This window comes from Ammospiza caudacuta, chromosome 3 (assembly GCF_027887145.1).
Source record: "Ammospiza caudacuta isolate bAmmCau1 chromosome 3, bAmmCau1.pri, whole genome shotgun sequence".
Lineage (NCBI taxonomy): Eukaryota > Metazoa > Chordata > Aves > Passeriformes > Passerellidae > Ammospiza > Ammospiza caudacuta.
The window spans coordinates 44,673,796-44,692,429 of record NC_080595.1 but is presented as its reverse complement, the minus strand read 5'-3'; the positions used below and the strand labels follow the sequence as shown (position 1 = coordinate 44,692,429).

The window sequence follows — 18,634 nt, the reverse complement described above, 5'->3', positions numbered from 1 at the left end:
CAACTTCCTTTTGAAATCCGTATTTGACATCCTGATTCTTTCATCTGACTAGACTCTTGTGTTTTCAGCTCGCAGAAAGTATTGTCTGAGAACTTTATTTGTATGAATTTTGACTTTCAGAATATGCTCTTCAACAAATAACTCACAGAAATCAAGGTCCAAACTCAGGCATTAGAATATTAGACATTTATATTGCTATCAAAGTGTAAATTCTCTTATCTATTGACATTACCCACAGATGTAAAGAATAAGAATTAATAGGATTGCTTTTGTTTGAAAAAAGCTGTTTCTCCCATGCAAGGTTTAATATTTCATATAAGAGTGTACGTTTTGTCTCTCGTAGAATGGCCATGTTTTCTCCAAATACTAACCTGAGAAAAAAAGAGGTATCAAAGTGGAAGACCAGTTGTAAATGGTAGGTCATCTAATGACTGTTAAAGGAGGAACAAATTAAAATAAATTTAAGAAATTAAAAATGCTTCTCTCATTGGAACTTTTTAGAAAGGGTTGCCACTAGAACTAAGGCTTCGTAAATTTGATATAAAAATTTATCACTGCAGCAAGTGATTTGGTTTATCAGACTGTGAATTAAACTTGAGTGCTTCATATAAAAGAAAATATGCATATCTATTTTCTTAGATTTGTGTTGGTAGGAAGAACAGGTGTTAAATATGGTTGGAAGCTAAGTTCTAACATGTTCTTAAGCTGCAGTTCTAGTTTGAAAAGTAACTGAATGTGGCACAGGGAGAAGTGATTTCAGATCATGTCCTTCATTCACCCCTAAAAATCTTGTTACCTAAAGTCAATGCAAACTTACTCCAGTGGATTTAAACAGAGTATGTGCAATAGTATAAATTGACCAGTGGAATCTTTATCACTGGTCAAAAAGAACAAATGTTTTTCTAAAGCTGACATTTTCATGTTAATTTGTATGGAATGTTAAATGGAGATATTGCACACAGTTTTTCTCTTTACTATTATATAATTTTTCCTTTATGTAATACAAACATGAAAGTAAAGAATGATTGATGCCATAATTTTTCTCATTTAAAAAGAGATGTTAAAGTGTTAAGAAGCCCACTTAATAGCTCAAGACTGTTTTTGTAAACCTTGCACACATAGGAAACCTTTACATGAGTACTTCAGATAATTTCAACTTTGTTTTAGCACTGTTTTATATAGGTTAAGCTACTTAGTATTTTAAGTTTTGTGTGGGTTTTTTATTTAAATTGCCTTTTTTTTAGCTAATATTGTATTTTTCCACAAGGTCTTTGTAAACAAGGTAGTATTGACATTCTTTCAATACTTTCGTGACTTAAGAAATTCTTTTTTTGCCAGACACTGTTAATTCTTGATCTTGTGAATTCATACCTCTTACAGGTAGGAGTAGTTTAAATATTACAATTTAAAATGAATTTGGCTCCTACATTGGATTTGACATATTTTTTTCTGGCAAATATTTATATAAAGATGTTTAGAATAATTACCAAAGCACATTTATTTCATAACTGAAATGAAGATGTACTAATTTCTTTCTTTTTTCCTTCTTTGAAGTAAAAATAAAGAATATCCATTGGAAAGTTATCCTCCAATCAAATATGAAAAAGAGATATCTGTTACTTGTAAAACAACCCCAATTTTTTGTGTTCAGTATTCTGGTAAGTACGGGCTTTATAAAAAGTGCAGTTGTGTCAGTGTGAAGAAATTAAAAATTTGTGCAGCATAGTTTGTAAAGACTGGGAATTTAGTGTCGATAAATTCACAGAAAAGTTTCTGGCAATACCACATACTGTTTGATCATCATTTTTTATCTTGCAAAACCATGCAATCTGTTGCTACATATGCAACTAGATTCTGTTTCTGATTTTATGTCTTATTTCCTTTTGAATTTTTTCTTTGACTTTCCCACTACTACTTGAAAATTAAGAGTTCTTTCACTAAGGAATTTATTTTCTAGCACATTTACTTAGTTTCATTAGGGTGTATAAAATACTGAAGGTCTGTTTCAAAATACTCATATTTCTTATATAAATATTATTGAATTATTGTAAATTGAAATATTAAAAAAGGAATTCTCCTGTGTGACCCAAAGAGAGGGATTTTTCTTAACTGTTTTGGATAAATGACTCTTGCAATAGGTTTAGTCAGTTCCAATGTAAATATGATTAAGCAGTAAGCACTTCCTAGATTAGGAATCAAGCATTCTACCACGTATATAATTATGTCAATGTACACCCAGCAAGGCAAAATATTTTCAGAATATTTAAAAACTTAAATATCTGTGTTTTGAGGACAAGAACAACTTTCATCCTCATGAAATAAAAGCAATTAGATGCAATCAGTAACTTTGCTAAAATATATTCCATCTCTGTTCCCTAGAGAGATTTGTTAGTATGTTGTAAGTATAAATCTTCTTTTAGTTTGAGGAAGAAAAATCTTTCTCTCTTTTTCTCTTTGTCTCTCCCACACCCATGAATGCACACACAGGCATAAATAACCCCAGTAAAACAAAAATTTCAGATTTTCCTTTTTTGAGTTAAAAAAAATTATGTTATTTGGAGAATATGTCAGGACCAGAAATGAATTTGCCTATAAAATCCTACCAAATTCTCCAACACTAATTGGTGATGTTCATAAATAGTGTTAAACATATGAAGTGAATATCTGGGTTTTGTTTTGTTGTAGTGACATACATGATTTTTATGATTAAAAGAGGCAGCATATTAGCTTCTTTTTGCTTTCAGAGGTAAATCATTAAATGCTCTTCTTTGTAGGGGATGGAGAGCTGCTGGCTTGTGGCCAGGCTGACAAAACTGTGCTGATATTCAATTCCAATCTCACTGATGTGCATAATGTTTTTTCAGGTAAGTTTATGAATTATATTATAAAAGATATGAGTTGAGTTGATGGTTGAGTTTGATTTAAAATGGCATGGATTCCACTTACATCACCCTGATAACAAGAGAGAGGAAGTACTGATGATTCAAGATGTAAAATTAATTTCTCTGATTGCTTAATTTTGTCCTAGAATTAAAGTGACTACCAGGTGGTCACATTTCTCAATTTTTTGTGGGGTAAGAAGCAATCTATGATGATATATACAGAAATCTTCATCATGATGTATAATATGTATTACTATAATTAAAGAGAAAAAATAAAGGCAATATTTTGCTATAATAATGCATGCGTATATTGTAGCAGTAAGTCCTCATAGTTTATTAGCCAAAAAGTGACTGTGATGACTTGGCAAAAGATGTGTTTGCTTTGCAACTCCAGGTTTCTAGAGATAAACTATTAAAACAAAGAGGGACTATTCCTAAGAGGAAATCCAAAACTACAAAAGTGTATGCATGTATAAACATGTATGCTTTTAAATGAGTCTTCAACAACAGATTATGTCTAAATTTCTGCAGGAACAATCTGTTAAGTTTTTAATAACTGTAAATGTTGTGGCTTTAAATCGGACCTGCTACATGAATTTTCTGTGAAAGCTCATAATGGAAAAGAAATGTTTTTACTATCTGACCCTAACAAGTATTAAAGCCAGACTACTTAAAGATATTTTAGGGAATTATTTCTAAGTAAATAACTCTGGAAACTGATTTGTGAAAACAATTTTCCTTTTGAGTAATTTTCATTATACTTAGTGCAAGAAGTGACATTAAGAAGGCAACATTACTGATACTATCTTTCTTGTGTGAGGAAATTGATGAAAATATGCCTTGTGGACTGTCTATTTTTTCTACAATAGCAAGTTTTTCACTGACTTACTTCATTGATACCTTTAATCATTTAGGTTTTTTGTTTGGTTTTTTTTTTAATAATGCACATGTCTGAAAAGCAATATAAACTATATTCTAACATGTATGTAGCTCTTTCCAAAAGCAACATAAATACTGAACTGTCAGGTAAAGTAATGCATGGGATTAGGAACCACAAACTATTAGTTGCCTTCTTGTTTCATTCACATCATTTTTCTGTGTTGTTCAGATTACCATGCAGTCATCTGTTTACTTTCTACTTTTGATGCTCTTGTTTTAGAAGTGTCATATGTGTTTTCATGAAAAATCATGATGCATTATTCTTACTTAGAGCTGCAATCAATGGCTATGTAAATTTTTCTTTTTTTCAAGAAATGGAAATTGTATCTATTCTGCTAAAAAATTTCAGTTTCAAGACAGCATTAACATCTCAATATTGCTGCTTATCAAAAGTCATGGCTGTTTAAGGCAGCATCAGAGGAATGGTATAACAACAGTTTTGCTGTTAGCCTAATTTATTCAGCCTTGTTCCCTGAAGGGTTGAGTTACAGTTTTAAGCAGTTCTGCATTCTTCTTCAGTGGTGACTCTTCAGGTGTCTGTGTCCCATAGTGAAGTGAGGTGATGTGGAACAGCTGTAAAGAGTTACAGCCAGCATGGCCTTTCTGAATGTGTCTCTTTACAAAACCGGCTGCTAATTCTTCTCAATGTGCTCTAGGGCTGGGGAGCCTTGTGTAATGCCTGTTTTGAATTTTACTGGGCTCTTTCAAGCCAGCTGGCATCTCCTTCACTGTGTTTTGGGACTCTGGGGCCTGGAGAGCAGAGATTCTTAAGCTTTTTGCGTGGCTCTTCCAATTTTCCAAACCTCAGATTTTCCTAAGGTTCCTTACTACTTTGGAAAAGTGTTTTGTATTTTGTGGTTTTCTTTTCTTTTTTTTTTTGGTTTGTTTGATTGGTGTTGTGTGTTTTTTTTTTTTTTTTCCTGTAATGCAGATTATTCAAGGCTTTAAAATATTTTCAGAAAATAAAAGCCTTTAAATGAATCTTTCTGTTGTGAACAAAATAAGAATAGTGCTTATATGTGTATTTGTGCAGTGCCTGTGCAATTTTCTGGTGAAAATTCTACAGCTGTTTGGTAACTGGGAGTTAAAATACCTCATTTATAAGAATTTTTGTAGATATATGTCTACAAAATGAAATATCTCAATTGCTGTGATATATTTAATAGCCTTCCTGTAATTTAAAGCAAACCATTTTTTAATATGAAACTTTCATTGAGTAAAGATAAACTATGCACAAGAGGGCAGCATAAGAACTTTGAATGTTTTAAGGCTAGATGAAATTCATCAGACTTCATCTGACAAATTGCAGTAACATGCATCAAAGTCTGTAAAACTTGATTGGCATGTTCTTTTTTGATCTTTTTTATCAGCTTCAACATAATGTTGGATCAAATTAATATTTTTACCTTTTGACTATTGTTTCTGGCTTTTAAAGTTCTTTCTTTGTAAGTTTCTGATCTTGTTTTTAACAAGACATTGAAGTGGCATGCTCATTTTATTTATATGCCAAAAATAGCTAGCTCAGGAATAAAAGGTTAATAAAAAACCCCGAAGTATTTCAATCCTTTTTGATGTCTTAAGGGGTTTCCAGACCACGTTTAATATAGAATTTCGTTATAATATAATACTCAGATTTTTTTTCCAGTACTGAATCTTTGTTTCAATTTTATTTCAAGGATATTTCTTGAAAGTGGTCTTCCAATAACTTTGAAAAATTAGAGTTGGAATTATCTTTGTCTGTTCATTAATGAGAGACATTTTCTGTGTTTTTTGGTGGAAGAAAATTTCAATAGCTGGTTTACTGTTACCAGTTTTAATCCAATCCTTTGAAACCTGTACTTAGAATGTATTTTAATGTTGTGCATAATTATATTAAAACAATACAAGTAACTCTAGAGAAATTTATTAATGCAAGACATTATTTTTATTAGGTCATGATGGTGCAGTTAACTCTGTTGGCTGGAGTCATGACAGGAAGTGGTTAGTTTCTGCATCAGAAGACAGAACTTTAAGGGTCTGGTCAACCTGCAATAAGGAACCTGCCCTAATTCTGGTAATTGGAATCTTCCATTCATTTGGACACAGAGAACACTGTTTTGCACTGTTATCTACTTCTGTTTTAAAAGCTTTGTAGAAAGAACCAATTTCTAGGGCTACTGAGAGCTACTACTCCCACTGATATAATGATCTGGGTGATCTCCATTGACTCCAAATTAGGTTTTTCTCATGATAATTTAGGAACAGAAAAAATCAACCTTGTTTAAAAAAAATCCCAGTGGACATGTCTGGAAGTTTTGGTTTTATCGTCTGGTCTGTATGTAGTATATTCATTGGCTCAGCTTTGCTTGACTTTAGTCCATTTCCCAATTCAAAAAGAAGTTCAGAGTATGAAGCTAGATTGTATTAGGTTCAATTGACTACAGATATACTGCCAGCTAATTTAAGCAGAATTAAATATGTTTTTTTCAGAGTAATAGATGTCAAAAATAAGAAGGGCCGCTGTAGAGTTTAACCTCCTGGCCTATGATCAGGATGACAGGGAGGTTCTGCCTTAACACGAGGAATCTCAGACAAAAACATATTTATGTTTGACTCCATTCTTCACAAATTCCTTTATGTTTCAGGGTAAAGAGAAGTTCCATAAGACTGTACGCTTTGCACAGTTTTATTTTATAGATACATTTATATTGCTGTGTTGTGGAGCTGAATTTCATCTCTTAAGTTTCCATCTAGACACAACCAAGGATGACCTAAAACGGTGAGTTCATTAACAGACCAGTGAAGGTTCTTGTAAAGTTTGATCTACAATTTTGTGTGTGTTGAGGTGAGCTGAGGGGGAAAAACTATTACAGAAGATAAAAAGCTGAAAAAAATAGTAAAAGCTACTTCCAAAATATGTTTTTTTTGAATGGAAGAACAAAAAAAATTAGGGCTGCAATACTGAAGTCTTAGTTGATATTGTGAATGGTATGTTTTGTCTGTTGATGATATTAGTCAGTATTAGACTGCATCCTTAGATGGAAAAAGCTGGTCTATTTTCTTCCTCTATTTCCTTTGTAGTTTTGCTGCTGCAAAGAAAAATGTACTAAGCACAAGCTTAAATATGTTTAGGAGTAGGAGTGCTTTCCTGGATTGAGGCATGAACCTGGTATGTGGAACTTTACTGAAATGTTAAATGGTCAGACAGAATTATGTAGTAGTTTTCTTCCATAATCTGCTTACCTAGTTTGTTTTACTTGTTAATTCTTAGTTTATGGGGATATTAATAAACCAATAAAAAGGTAACACAAATTGCTACATAAACTTCAATTTCTAAGAGACAAGAACGAATGTACAGTGTCCAGCTCAGTGTGTCCACAATACCTGCCTGAATTTTAAATGAGTTGCACTTTGAATTGAAGATATACAGGACATGTAGCAAATGCATTGTGTCAAAAAAAATTCTTAAACATGATAAAATTCCTCTTTATTTTTTAATAATGGGTACTCTTCTATGTCCCCCTCCCTCTGTTACTTTAGTTCAGTTTTCTCATAACTTGTATTTTATGAATCTCAGTTTACTCTTGGTTGATTTTCTTTCTATGTGTAATTGTACCCATGTCATGCCCTGTGAGGTATTTATCTGTGTAGTAGTCTGCAGTGTAGATGAAAGGTATTTCAGCCAATTCAAACAATTGTTCTTGCATTTGGGAAAATCTTAACTGTTTTAATCAGCTTCTTTCAGCATGGTAAATTGTACCAGAAGAAACTTCATACTGCCTTCATTAGATTGTACCTATTTTATCAGCTGGCTTCTTTAAAGTTAGCTTGGGTAGATTTACACGAAAATAGAAATAAATCATTTGCTCTTGAAGTCTAGTACAGTTTATTTTTTAGCTTATTTGAATAAAGTACTTGTGGAAACTACAAAAGATTCTTGGATCAAATTGCAAAACACTGTATATTTATTATCTTTTGCTTCACCATCACTACTAAAGTGGTTCTGATGTCCATCTGAAAAGATCAGCAGATCATTGTTAGAGAATAACAATGAAAGGCAAAAACCAAGTCACTAAGCATTTTTCTTTTGAGCAGATCTGGCTGACAACCATATTGCTTTTGTCAAATGATCTCAGTTTTGCAAACTTTTAGCATTGTTGGAAAGAAACAGTAATGATTCCTATAGCACATCATGCATGGACTTTTGCACTTTCATTAGACAGATGTGCTAAAATGCAAGTGTGATATTAACTGTTACACAGGAGTTACTTTGACACTGTGCAGACAGTGTCCAGCAATGGCTAAAACCCTGGTGTGTTATCAATGCTATTTTGACCTCAAGTCTAAAACACAGCACCATACAAGCCACTATGAAGAAAATTAACTCCATCCCAGCCAGACCCAGTACAGTTGTTATTGACTCTGTATTCCTTAGGTGACTTCTATGAAAATCACACTCTTCTTGCCCCACATATCCATATCCATATCCATGGAGTGTTGTTTTCTGTTTACTATAAGAATAGATCCATGTTGCCTATGTGGATATATTTCAGTAAACAGAAACTTCTAATTATATTGAATTACAATGCAGTTTTTTGTTGTCTAATAAAAAAGTCTGAAGCCATTTTAGAGTTTTTGGCATGTTTGCCACCTCTGCATGGAGCTGGCAGGTAACCCACAGGACCCTAAAATGTTTTGTGTTTCTTGGGAAGCAAAATTTCTTTGGTACTGTGTGATCAGTCCCTTATTCTCCTCCCGTCTAAATGGAAATTATTTTTTCCTCACTGTTTTCATTCTATCCTCACTGTTTTCTCTTAATTTTCCTCCTGATTGCCCTATCATCAGCACATTAAATGGTACACTGAAACCCGTGGCATATCTGCTTTCTGAACATAGGTACTTGACAGACTTTAATCTCTTCAACATTTTCAGTATACATACAGGATTATTTTAGTGTTTCATGTTGATGGAAAATCAGTCTTCTGTATATGAATATCATGAGTTGTTTTTCATCTAAATGAGTTTGGTTACTAAGTTTTTAACGGAGTTCAACAATAAGGCAAAAGATCTGTCACTTTAATTTTTAATAATGAAAGAAAGCATTTTGATTTGTGGTTCCAGTGGGTGGGTGTATACAAATCGTAACCAATTTCATTAACAGAAGCATTGATTTGATATTCTTTGCAGATACAAACAGAGGAGTGTTTGCAAATTGGTACAGAAATTTCCCATGACTTCAGCAATGGAGATTACCAGCCTTTCAGCAGTAAATGAGTTCTATTCTTGTATCCTTTGTATTTCTTATTTTCTTGATAGTTCTTTGGACTTAATGACATGGACATCAGCTAAAGTAAGTAGCATTTGATGAATTACTACTCCTTTTCTATTGGAGCAAAAACTTGTAATTTTTTGTGATGTTGAACTTCATCCTTAGACATAAATTTTTAGTGCTGTAAGAGTTTTGTTGTTGCTCATAGAGCAATAAATACAACAGAGTTTATATATATGTTTATTTATCTGTATTTTTAATCTGTTTATATGTTTTCTTTTACCTTTGAATAAGTTTAACTTTAACACAGAGAACTGTACAGATATTGTACTTACAGCTGGCAGCAACCGAGCGTTGGAAGTTTTTGACCTCAATGCGGGCTGCAGCACAGCAGTGATACAGGAAGCTCATGTTAGATCAATCCATCAGATCTGCCAAAATAAGGTACATTTTTTATTGCATTTTATTTCTAATACCACTATAACATCATCAACAAAGAAGACAGAGGCTAAAAGTAGAATTGGTAGTAATCAGTAAGTTTTTATATGTTGGGGAGGAAGGGCAAGAACATGAGTCTGTGTGATAGGTCCATACAGATTTCATTTGTTCTCTAGTGTAAAGGAGGGAGCAGTTGGACTGATTGAATCATCTTGCTATTAGAGAAGTGTTTATTATCTTTTGCCTTACTTGTGCTAAAATGCATTACTGTAGTTCAACAGGAATTTTTCCTTATGTAAGTGTTCTCTTCTGAAGCTCAATCTGACACCGTGTGATTTATTCTGAAACTTTGGAAGCAGCAATAAAAAATAATTTCTCAGTACTATGACTTAAAACCCCTCATCATTGCTCTTCTTTTTTTTTCCTTGAAGACTGATTTGAATGTTTGTAGTTTTTATGGTAGCATATGTTCTGGAATGCCTGCTGTGTTAGGTCTGGTTGAATGTGGTGCTTCATTCCCAGTTGGAAAGTCCTTGCTTCTGTGGGTTTAAAACAATCCTTGTTATTACTGTTGTAGAACTCTTTGTGGGTTTTCCTTATAGATGTGATCTGGTAAAACACTTAAAAATGTGCCAACTATTTCAGTACTGTTTTTAACACATATAGGTTTAAAGTTCTGGCTTTTCTTTTCGCTGGGTCAGCTTAGTGCCTTCAGGTTATTTAATCAAGAAAAACTCTAAAGTTGTGGGCAAGTACTCATTTGGGAATAAAACCTATGTGGTAGAGCAAAGAAAACTGACCATTTTGGGGGACAATTATACATCAAAGTTCTCTATTTTTTCAGTTATATAAAACTAGTATTTTAGAGAAGTCAATAGGAAAATTACACATAAACTATTTTATTACATTGGGTAGTTTAAAACTATTAGAGCAAATTAGATTTATAAAAATGTGCAGAATGCTGTGTGCAAACTACATCATGTTCAAAGTATGAAACACACTGGAATCTAAGGTTCTCTAGTGATGAGACACGATTCAATGGAAACAAACCTGTGGAGAGAAACAGTTCATTCTGAAGATCCAGTGCCTACACCCCAAAATTTATGAAGGCTTTCCTTTGGATTATTCCTAGTCTCATTGTGTGGACTCCATACTCATTTGTGATTGCAGTATATATATTCTTGAACTGCATTTTCTTCTTTAGATTCATGCAAATCAGTTCTCATGTTCCAAGACTCTTTTGTGATTCCACTTGGATAATGGTTAAGTGGGCATAATCATAAAATTTACTCTTTAAATTAATGAAAAACCAAATCTATTTTGAGGTTGTGGTAGATTATAGGGAAATTATATTCCAATTACATGTTGGAGAAACCTGTTAGCAAATTATAAAATACATAGGATATCCTGGAAGCCTAGATGATCAGCATGATGTTCTCTTATATTTGATTTTAGACAAAAACAGCTGAAACAAGTATATATAATTTGCCTTGTAATGACTTAGATTTTAAATTTTTCTTTTGATCTGTTCTAGAGATTGTTTGCGGTTGCCAGTGTGTATGAAATTAATCTCAGCCTTTAGTGTTTTGATTAAGATTATCATAACAGTCCATTGCTTTTTATACTGAATTTTAAGAGACATAGTAAAATGAATTGAATAACATATCAAAATCATCTTCTTGTCTTAGAGTTTAGGAACATATGAGATATCGAAATAGATGGCAATTTGAGATCAGATCACAAAGATTCAGAGCTTTAGTGTTAATAATGCCTTTTTAATGGTGCAAAACATATTATTTGAACAGAAAACTGTCATTGTGAGCCACAAATATTTGGATGGTATTGTGTTCTGCTAGCACAGTTCTAGAGTACACTCATTTGCACAGAAACAGCAAAATTTTCAATTTTCTATTCAGACACTTTTGTTTCAAAATTCATTGGTCCATTAGTTAGGAAGTCTACTTGATGTGAAGAGTGAAAAATATAATGGGTAACTGAAGTTTCAGTCAGTAAACTTTTTCCTAACCAGAGTTACAATGTTAGCAAATGTATAAGATCACCAGAAGGTACAGAGTGCTTTCTTATATATCTATCGATACATGCCTTTAGCGTAAGCCAGCTGCAATCCTTGGATGACATAAATGGTGCTTATAAGGAATTAATGAAGGAAAGTGAGATTCTATAGAACGGTATCCTTCTTGAGGCCAAATCTTATGTGGTGGTTTGACCAGGAAGAAGTGAGAATTCTGGGATGCTGTGGTCAAACCAATGGATGCTCAGATTTTGATATTGGCACCTGATGTGGCCAGTGGGGTTTGGACACACCTCCGAGAACACACAGGGGTTAAAAGCAGAGCTTCGGCTCCAGGAGGCTCTCTTGGGACTTCGAGGGACGGAGGTCGGATTGCCCTTCCCCCGTCCAGCCGCTGCTGCTGGGCGGGGGAGGGGCAGCCATGTGGTAGGCCTGGGCCTGGACAGAGGTGGGGGTTGAGGAGGCCCTTGAGGATGGAAGGGTGGAGGAGCCCCAAGAGACATCGGGCAGCCATCCCCCCCCAGGAGAGAGAGAGAGGAGAGCCGGCGTCTGAATTTGATAGCGGCCGGCCCGGGGGGGAATGCAGCGAGGAGGTGCCCGGCCGGAGCAGCAGCGAGTGTGGGAGTGCCGGAGCTCTGGGACAGACAGAGACTGAAATGTTTAACCCCTTTCTTTCATGATTGGGACCTTGCAAAAATGCTGATCCTCCTCAGAGCTGAATAAGAAGGGAGATAAGAGATGAGATGAGACAAGGACCTGGCCCGAAGGATGTGGAGAAGCCTGGCTGAGTGGGGAGAGAGATGATTGGAGTGGCCTTTTGGCTGGACTTTTCTTGTGTAGCCATAGACTCAGTTTTATTCCTGTGACACAGAGACTGCATTTAGGGGGAGGCAGTGCCTCAGAACCAGGAGGGTTCATTGTGGAGACCCCTCGGCCCCAGGGGGTTGGAAAAAATGGGGGGGACAGATGTCCCAAAGCAGAGACTGTGCCTTTTTGGAGTGAGACAAGGCATCCTTAAAAGACAACCCTAAAAGCAGCTCTGGTCCATGCACAGTGGTGAGAGCACTGGGCATGGAAGGAAGATGTCACAATGGCAAAAGGACTTTCTGGGCAGTGCCGAGTGACATGGAAGCACATGAGGTTTCAGCATGTTTCCAGGGAAAGCCTATGGTGCAAGAAGGACTCCTCTTCATGGACTGAAGTTTGAGTATTCTAAAGGGTGGTGCCAGACTGGGCAGTTGGTGATTTGGGGGAATGTATCGGATTGGGAAATTTTGGTGGTGGGGAGGGGGAAAGTGCTTTTTGTAAGGTTTTCAATTTTTTCCCTTATAGGTTTTTTTCCTTCTTTTCTTGTAGTTTAGGTAATAAAGTTTTCTTTATTTCTAAGCTGGAGCCTGCTTTGCTTATTCCTGGTCACATCTCACAGCAGACACCAGGGAGAGGGTATTCTCATGGGGGCACTGGCTCTGTGCCAGGCCCAAACCATGACAGGTTGCAATATAGTTAATCTAGATAGAAGCTGAGAAGGGATTACAGTGGTGGATGAGGAGGTTGATAGGGCAGAAGAAAGGGATTTGTGTATCAGAATGAAAGCATAGTTTCAAGAATGTGTGGGATTTTGCTACTTTCTGCATCAGATTCTCATAAATAATAGATTATCATAAATTGATGGGCTATAAAAACACAAAGTGATAAATAAAATTCAGCTCGCATATTATCCCAACAAGTATATAGTTTCTTTTCTTTTATATCAATATTCAGTAGCCAATGTCATTTGAAGATACAAGTATATGTATTAATAAAGTATATTACTGACAAAATTTCAGGGCAGAGAAGGTACAAATGGATTGCACTTCTTAGCTTTAGTTTTTCCCTGTATTCTGTGTATTCTATAGTAAAGGAGTAATGCACAAAGTAAATGTGTATGTGTCTGTAGAACTTCTTGTTTTGGATTCTTGTTACCAGTGCTGGCTGAGTCAAGGGTTGGTGACCAAATATTTCAAAGACACAAAAAAGGGTGCTCAGTAACTTTTAATGAATACTGTCCTTTGGACTGCTACTATCTTTGTCTTTTGCTTTACTCTTTTTTTTATTTATACAGACCTAATGTGAGACTGTGTAGACTTTGTTGGGAAATGTGTTGTACAGTACATTTTAATTAATCTCTTATAGCAAGCTATGCACCAGCTTTCATAATGAATAGGAGATTCCTGGCAGTCAAATACTGATTGCAGGAAATTACCTTGAGGTTTCTGTGATGTGTTCAGCCAAATCAAGAAAGTGAATGGTAAGGAAAGGAAAGAAAGTGTTTTAACTGTTTCAATCTGATTCCCTGGAGAAACAAGTATTTAGCCAGAAAAAAGGCTGGGATTTGCCAATGTGGATGTTAAATTATCAGAGGTTTAAAACTGGATTTAATTATTTAAAAGTATGAAGCCAAAATTAGCCTTGTCATGAATGAATGCAATTGCTACTGAAGTCAATGGAATTGGACATTTAGCCCAGGGCTAACAATGTCTTATAATTAATTGTTGAAGTAACCTTTGCTCCCTCCCTTTCACTGCCCTTGTTTTCTTCCCTAAACATCCCATAATGTCTTGTGCAATCACAAAAAGATCTTCCCCTACTTCACATAATGGATCCCATACCCCGATTTTAGCAATCCCCATCAGTCCGTGAGATGCCCCAGATAACTTGTCTCACTGACTGTCCTGGTGGGTGTCACCCCTGGACCAAAGGGCTCACGGCTGTCCTGGGACAGCACTGGGAGGAGCCAAGGCCATGCTCCATTTCTCTGCCTGGGTTATGGGACTTCCTCTACATGGTCTTCGCATGCTGTTCCTCTTTGCTCCTTTGCATGTGTGCAGACAAGCTTTTTTTCACATAATCTAACAAATATTTACTGTTTGTTTCTTAGATGGACTAAATTATCCACTGAGAGGATGGATGGTCACTGGACTGGGTTCCCCAGTCCCAACTTGGTCCCAACACCAAGCTTTTCAGAGCTCAAGGAGCATCTGGACAATGCTCTTAATCATATGGCATAATTCTGCAAGGAGCAGGGAGCTGGACTTGATGATTCCTATGGATCTCATCCATCTCAAGATATTCTATGATTCTATAAATAATTAATGCCATAGAGAATAGTCACCTGAAACTGATTTATTGTTTTACAGGGATCATCCTACAGCACTCAGCAACCTGAAGCTTACAACCTTTTCCTGACCACAGCTGCAGGTGATGGCATCAAACTGTGGGATTTAAGAACACTGAGGTAAGAGTTAATTAGGTACCTTGGAATAAAAAGCTTTATCTTTATCTTGCTAACGCTTTATCTTTATATGCTTTATCTTTATTCAGAATTCATACTTGCTGTCATATACCAGTAGAAATTTTGATGTGGAATTAGAGCTACAAGTTAATTGAAGTTTACTAGTTTTTAGAGACCAAGCAAAGTGCTCATTCCTCAATTATAGTTAGTTATGTGGAAGCCATTAAATATTTATGATTTATTTTATGATTTATCATCTATGTTTACCCACATTTGTAGATCTAATTGTATATATATATATATATATATATATATATATATATATATATATATGTGTGTGTGTGTGTGTGTGTGTGTGTATATAGTGGTGCCCTGAACTGAATGCTAATGGTATTTCCAAAACAGCATGCCATTACTGCTAAAATAAGTAAAATCTATGATCTATCTTTTAAAATATAAGCCAATTGCAGCAACATTTTTAAAACCATAAATGTAGTGCTATAAGTTTGCATGACACATTACCATAAACTCAGAATTAAATGCTACACTGTTTCTAAACACCTTTCAATTTTGAGAAAACCTTGGGACAAATGAATAGAACATCAAGGAGGGAACATTGCTCAGGAGAAGTAATACCTGGGGCAAGCTCTCTTGTGGAGGCCAAAAGAATTATGTTTAAAAGAAAAGGGGGTTGGGCAGGAGGATTTTTTGCTTCGAAGAACAATTTCCTATTTGCTTTCTGTGTATGTAAACACAGCTATGGAAAGACGTCATATAATTTTTCTAGTACTGAATTTTCTATTTGGGCAATGCTTAATAAACCTTTCATTTATTTCCATCTTTCTGTGGTAAGAATACATTAAATCTATAGGGGGCATATGTGTTCTTTTCAAAATCATTGCTGTATTACCTTCACTCAATGCCAGAAAGTAATGAAACTAGAAACTGCTGGGTTGGAATATGTTACCTTCTTATGTTTTTCTAATAAGCTGCTCAAACTGTGTTGCTGAAGAGTAATGAAAAAGTAGAAAGCTTTTCACAGATCACTTATCTGTCTCTTTGTTTCTAAATACTAATATAAGTAAAGTCAGTGAATGGTAAAGTAGTTAAAGTGTAAAATCTGGGCAATCAATTAAATGAATATGTCTTGAGAAGAAGGAGAAAATTTATGTATGTTCTTGCTGTATATTTAATTTGGCTAGGTCAGTGTATTCTAGTATCCGCTGTGTTCTATTAGCCAAGCTTCAAAAAAGTAGTTCAAGTCCTTAATGACAGATATTTTAAGGGTGCTTGTGAGGTACTATGTGTATGTGTGTGTTTGTTACACATTACACAGTGATCAGTAGTATAAACTCTTGTGGAGAAGAAATAGAAAAAAATAAATAATTGTTTTTCTCTTATTAGCAATTTTCAAGGAAAAAAAGACAAACCACATTTTTTAAAATGAAATTTTCTGCCATTGCTCAGACCAGAGACTGAGTCTTCTATATTTTAAAATCTGTTCCTGAGTTTTCAAAAGGAGTAAAACTGTTCAATTTTTCCTATGTGTTCACCAGGTGTTTCTCACATAAATAAATTTTAAATGTCTAGGTTTGGAAAGGTCTGCTTGAACTTGGAACAAGTCTCTGCTGAAGTGTTAGTTCTACTATAGTTACACGCACTGAACACTTTTTTTTTTTTTTTGTTTTTCTTGTTCATAGATTTTGTCCAATCAAATCCGGTCCATCCCTTGCACTTTTGAGTACTTACAGGAGAGATTAGTTCCTAAGCAACCTTATGGTGGGCCAGTACCTTTAATCTCTTAAAGTTGTTGATTTGTAAAGTTGGTGCATCAACAACAGTTTCCAGTCCCCCTGGAATGACCTGCCTTTGTTTTTCCATTGGGTTTACCAGAATAGGGTTTGTCCAGTGTTCTTGCAATATAGCAAAGGAAAGTCCACCTTCTCATTTATATTGTTTGCAGGGTTGTGGATAGTAACACTAAGTCCAAGATCTCCACTTAATTTTTTGTTGATTTTGTTCTAAATATTTTCCCTAGCTGTCCACAGCAAAAATTATTTTGATTTTCTTTAATCTGTTTGTTGCCCTTGAGAATCTATCCATTGTTAATTTATTTAAAAATTCTGTTAAGTACAACATTTTGATTAAATAAGGGGGAAAAATCCCTTTAGCACAGCGCTCTTCAAAGCTGCTGTTGAAAGCATGGGAAATAATTTGCAGAATAACTGCACAATTCCCTTGGACTCTTAGGAGATTTTTTATTCAGTTTCTTTGATGGTGGTTCCTTTTCATATGACATGCATTCCTTTCCTCAGAATTGACTGTGGAATCATAGCAGGGTGCTCTGGTTCTTTTTTGATCTGCACAGATTAAATCTTCAAACAGGCTAACCTGCTCTACACCTTTATAAGTTTTGAATATATGAATATTTTTGCTTTGAGTTCTACAAAAATTTTGCTATTCAACCTGTCTTATCAAATTACGATTTTTTTTTCCAATGAAAATTAATTTAACTTTTCTTATGTTCTTGAATTTGGTGAAATTATTTAGCAAATTCAATTTTCATCATATTTTTTGGATAAAGCTGTGAATTTGTCTGTCTCTTTCACTATTGATGATCTGGAGGAATTCCAAGATTCCTTCAGAGAGTGCCAGAATGTCTCATGGGTTCCTCTGAAGGTGGTACAAGAAAAGACATTTTAACTTTCTGATGTTGTCAGCCAACCTCACACAGCCAGGTCATCTTGCCAATGAATGAGGGAATCTTGGACACTGCTAGTGTCTTTTGGATTTACTCAGACTCCTGCTCCATTTGCTTTGAAATGCATGGATTTGTAAAGTTTCATCTGAAGATTTTGAATATTTTTTATAATTCTCCTGCATTCTCCTCATTTATAACTAAAGCTAGGAAAAGCTCCAGATGATCTACAAAGCCAATTTAGGAATAAAAAGGCAAGGAAAATACTTTTTCTTGGAAGAAGAAAAATATGGCTACTCTTCTTCCAGGTTAGGATAATGAGCTATGAGACCATATGAATAGATAGTTTAGAGTAAGATAATGACCTTTGACCAACTTCCAAGAAATTTTGAAGAGCAATTTCAGTCTATATTGTCTAAAAGAATGACCTCTTGGAAAACAAGTAAAATTACTTTCTCTTGTGTCCAAGGTGAAAGCAGTAAACACAAGAGTTAGGCTGAGATGCTGTGGAAATCTGAATGAGATGGTCACAAGGTTCAGGATTCCCAAAAATTCCCAAAAAAGACTCAGAAAAGCATTTAATGATCAGGAGGTGCAAAAAGTTAATACATTCTTACATTTTTGAAGGAGTTGAAGAGTTCTTTGTGATGAAACCTTGTAGACTCATTCATCTGTAAGACACAAGAAACGTTACCATCCTTTCTCATACTGCTGTGTGTATTGAATGTATTTTGGAGACATTGCTACTCTTACTGAAGTCAGGAATCTAGCATTGATTTATACTCAGCCATACCTGTTGTCTCCACCAATTAAATTTAATATCTCAGAAAAGTCTGGATTGGAATGACACAAGTTGCTGAGTCCTTTAAGCCACAGAGGCCAGATATATCAGAAAATTCCAGTACACTAAGCCTCCTTGTTTGCCAGTCCTGCCTGTGTTTAGTGGCTGTGCTCATGAACATATAGGGCAGTGAGATGTACTTTGACATCCTAGTGCTGTAAAACCAATGCATAGAAAGAATGTAGACACTTAGGAATTAATAAACATTCAATTCCCTTACACAGTAAACTCATAACAACAGGAAGTATCAGACTAGACTAAATACCAGCTACTTTAATATGTTCA

The 18,634-nt window shown here is 35.1% G+C and overlaps 1 protein-coding gene across 1 annotated transcript in view; it reads left to right on the top strand.

Moving 5' to 3' along the window:
• WDR27 (WD repeat domain 27) overlaps positions 1-18,634 on the top strand; it is a 90,516-nt gene that overhangs the window by 16,044 nt on the left and 55,838 nt on the right. The window contains exons 14-21 of the mRNA XM_058802469.1: positions 344-415; positions 1,555-1,658; positions 2,775-2,864; positions 5,753-5,874; positions 6,446-6,579; positions 8,988-9,085; positions 9,392-9,513; positions 14,716-14,813. Of these exons, the coding sequence (XP_058658452.1) occupies positions 344-415; positions 1,555-1,658; positions 2,775-2,864; positions 5,753-5,874; positions 6,446-6,579; positions 8,988-9,085; positions 9,392-9,513; positions 14,716-14,813 (840 nt within the window). The remainder of the gene's footprint in view (positions 1-343; positions 416-1,554; positions 1,659-2,774; positions 2,865-5,752; positions 5,875-6,445; positions 6,580-8,987; positions 9,086-9,391; positions 9,514-14,715; positions 14,814-18,634) is intronic.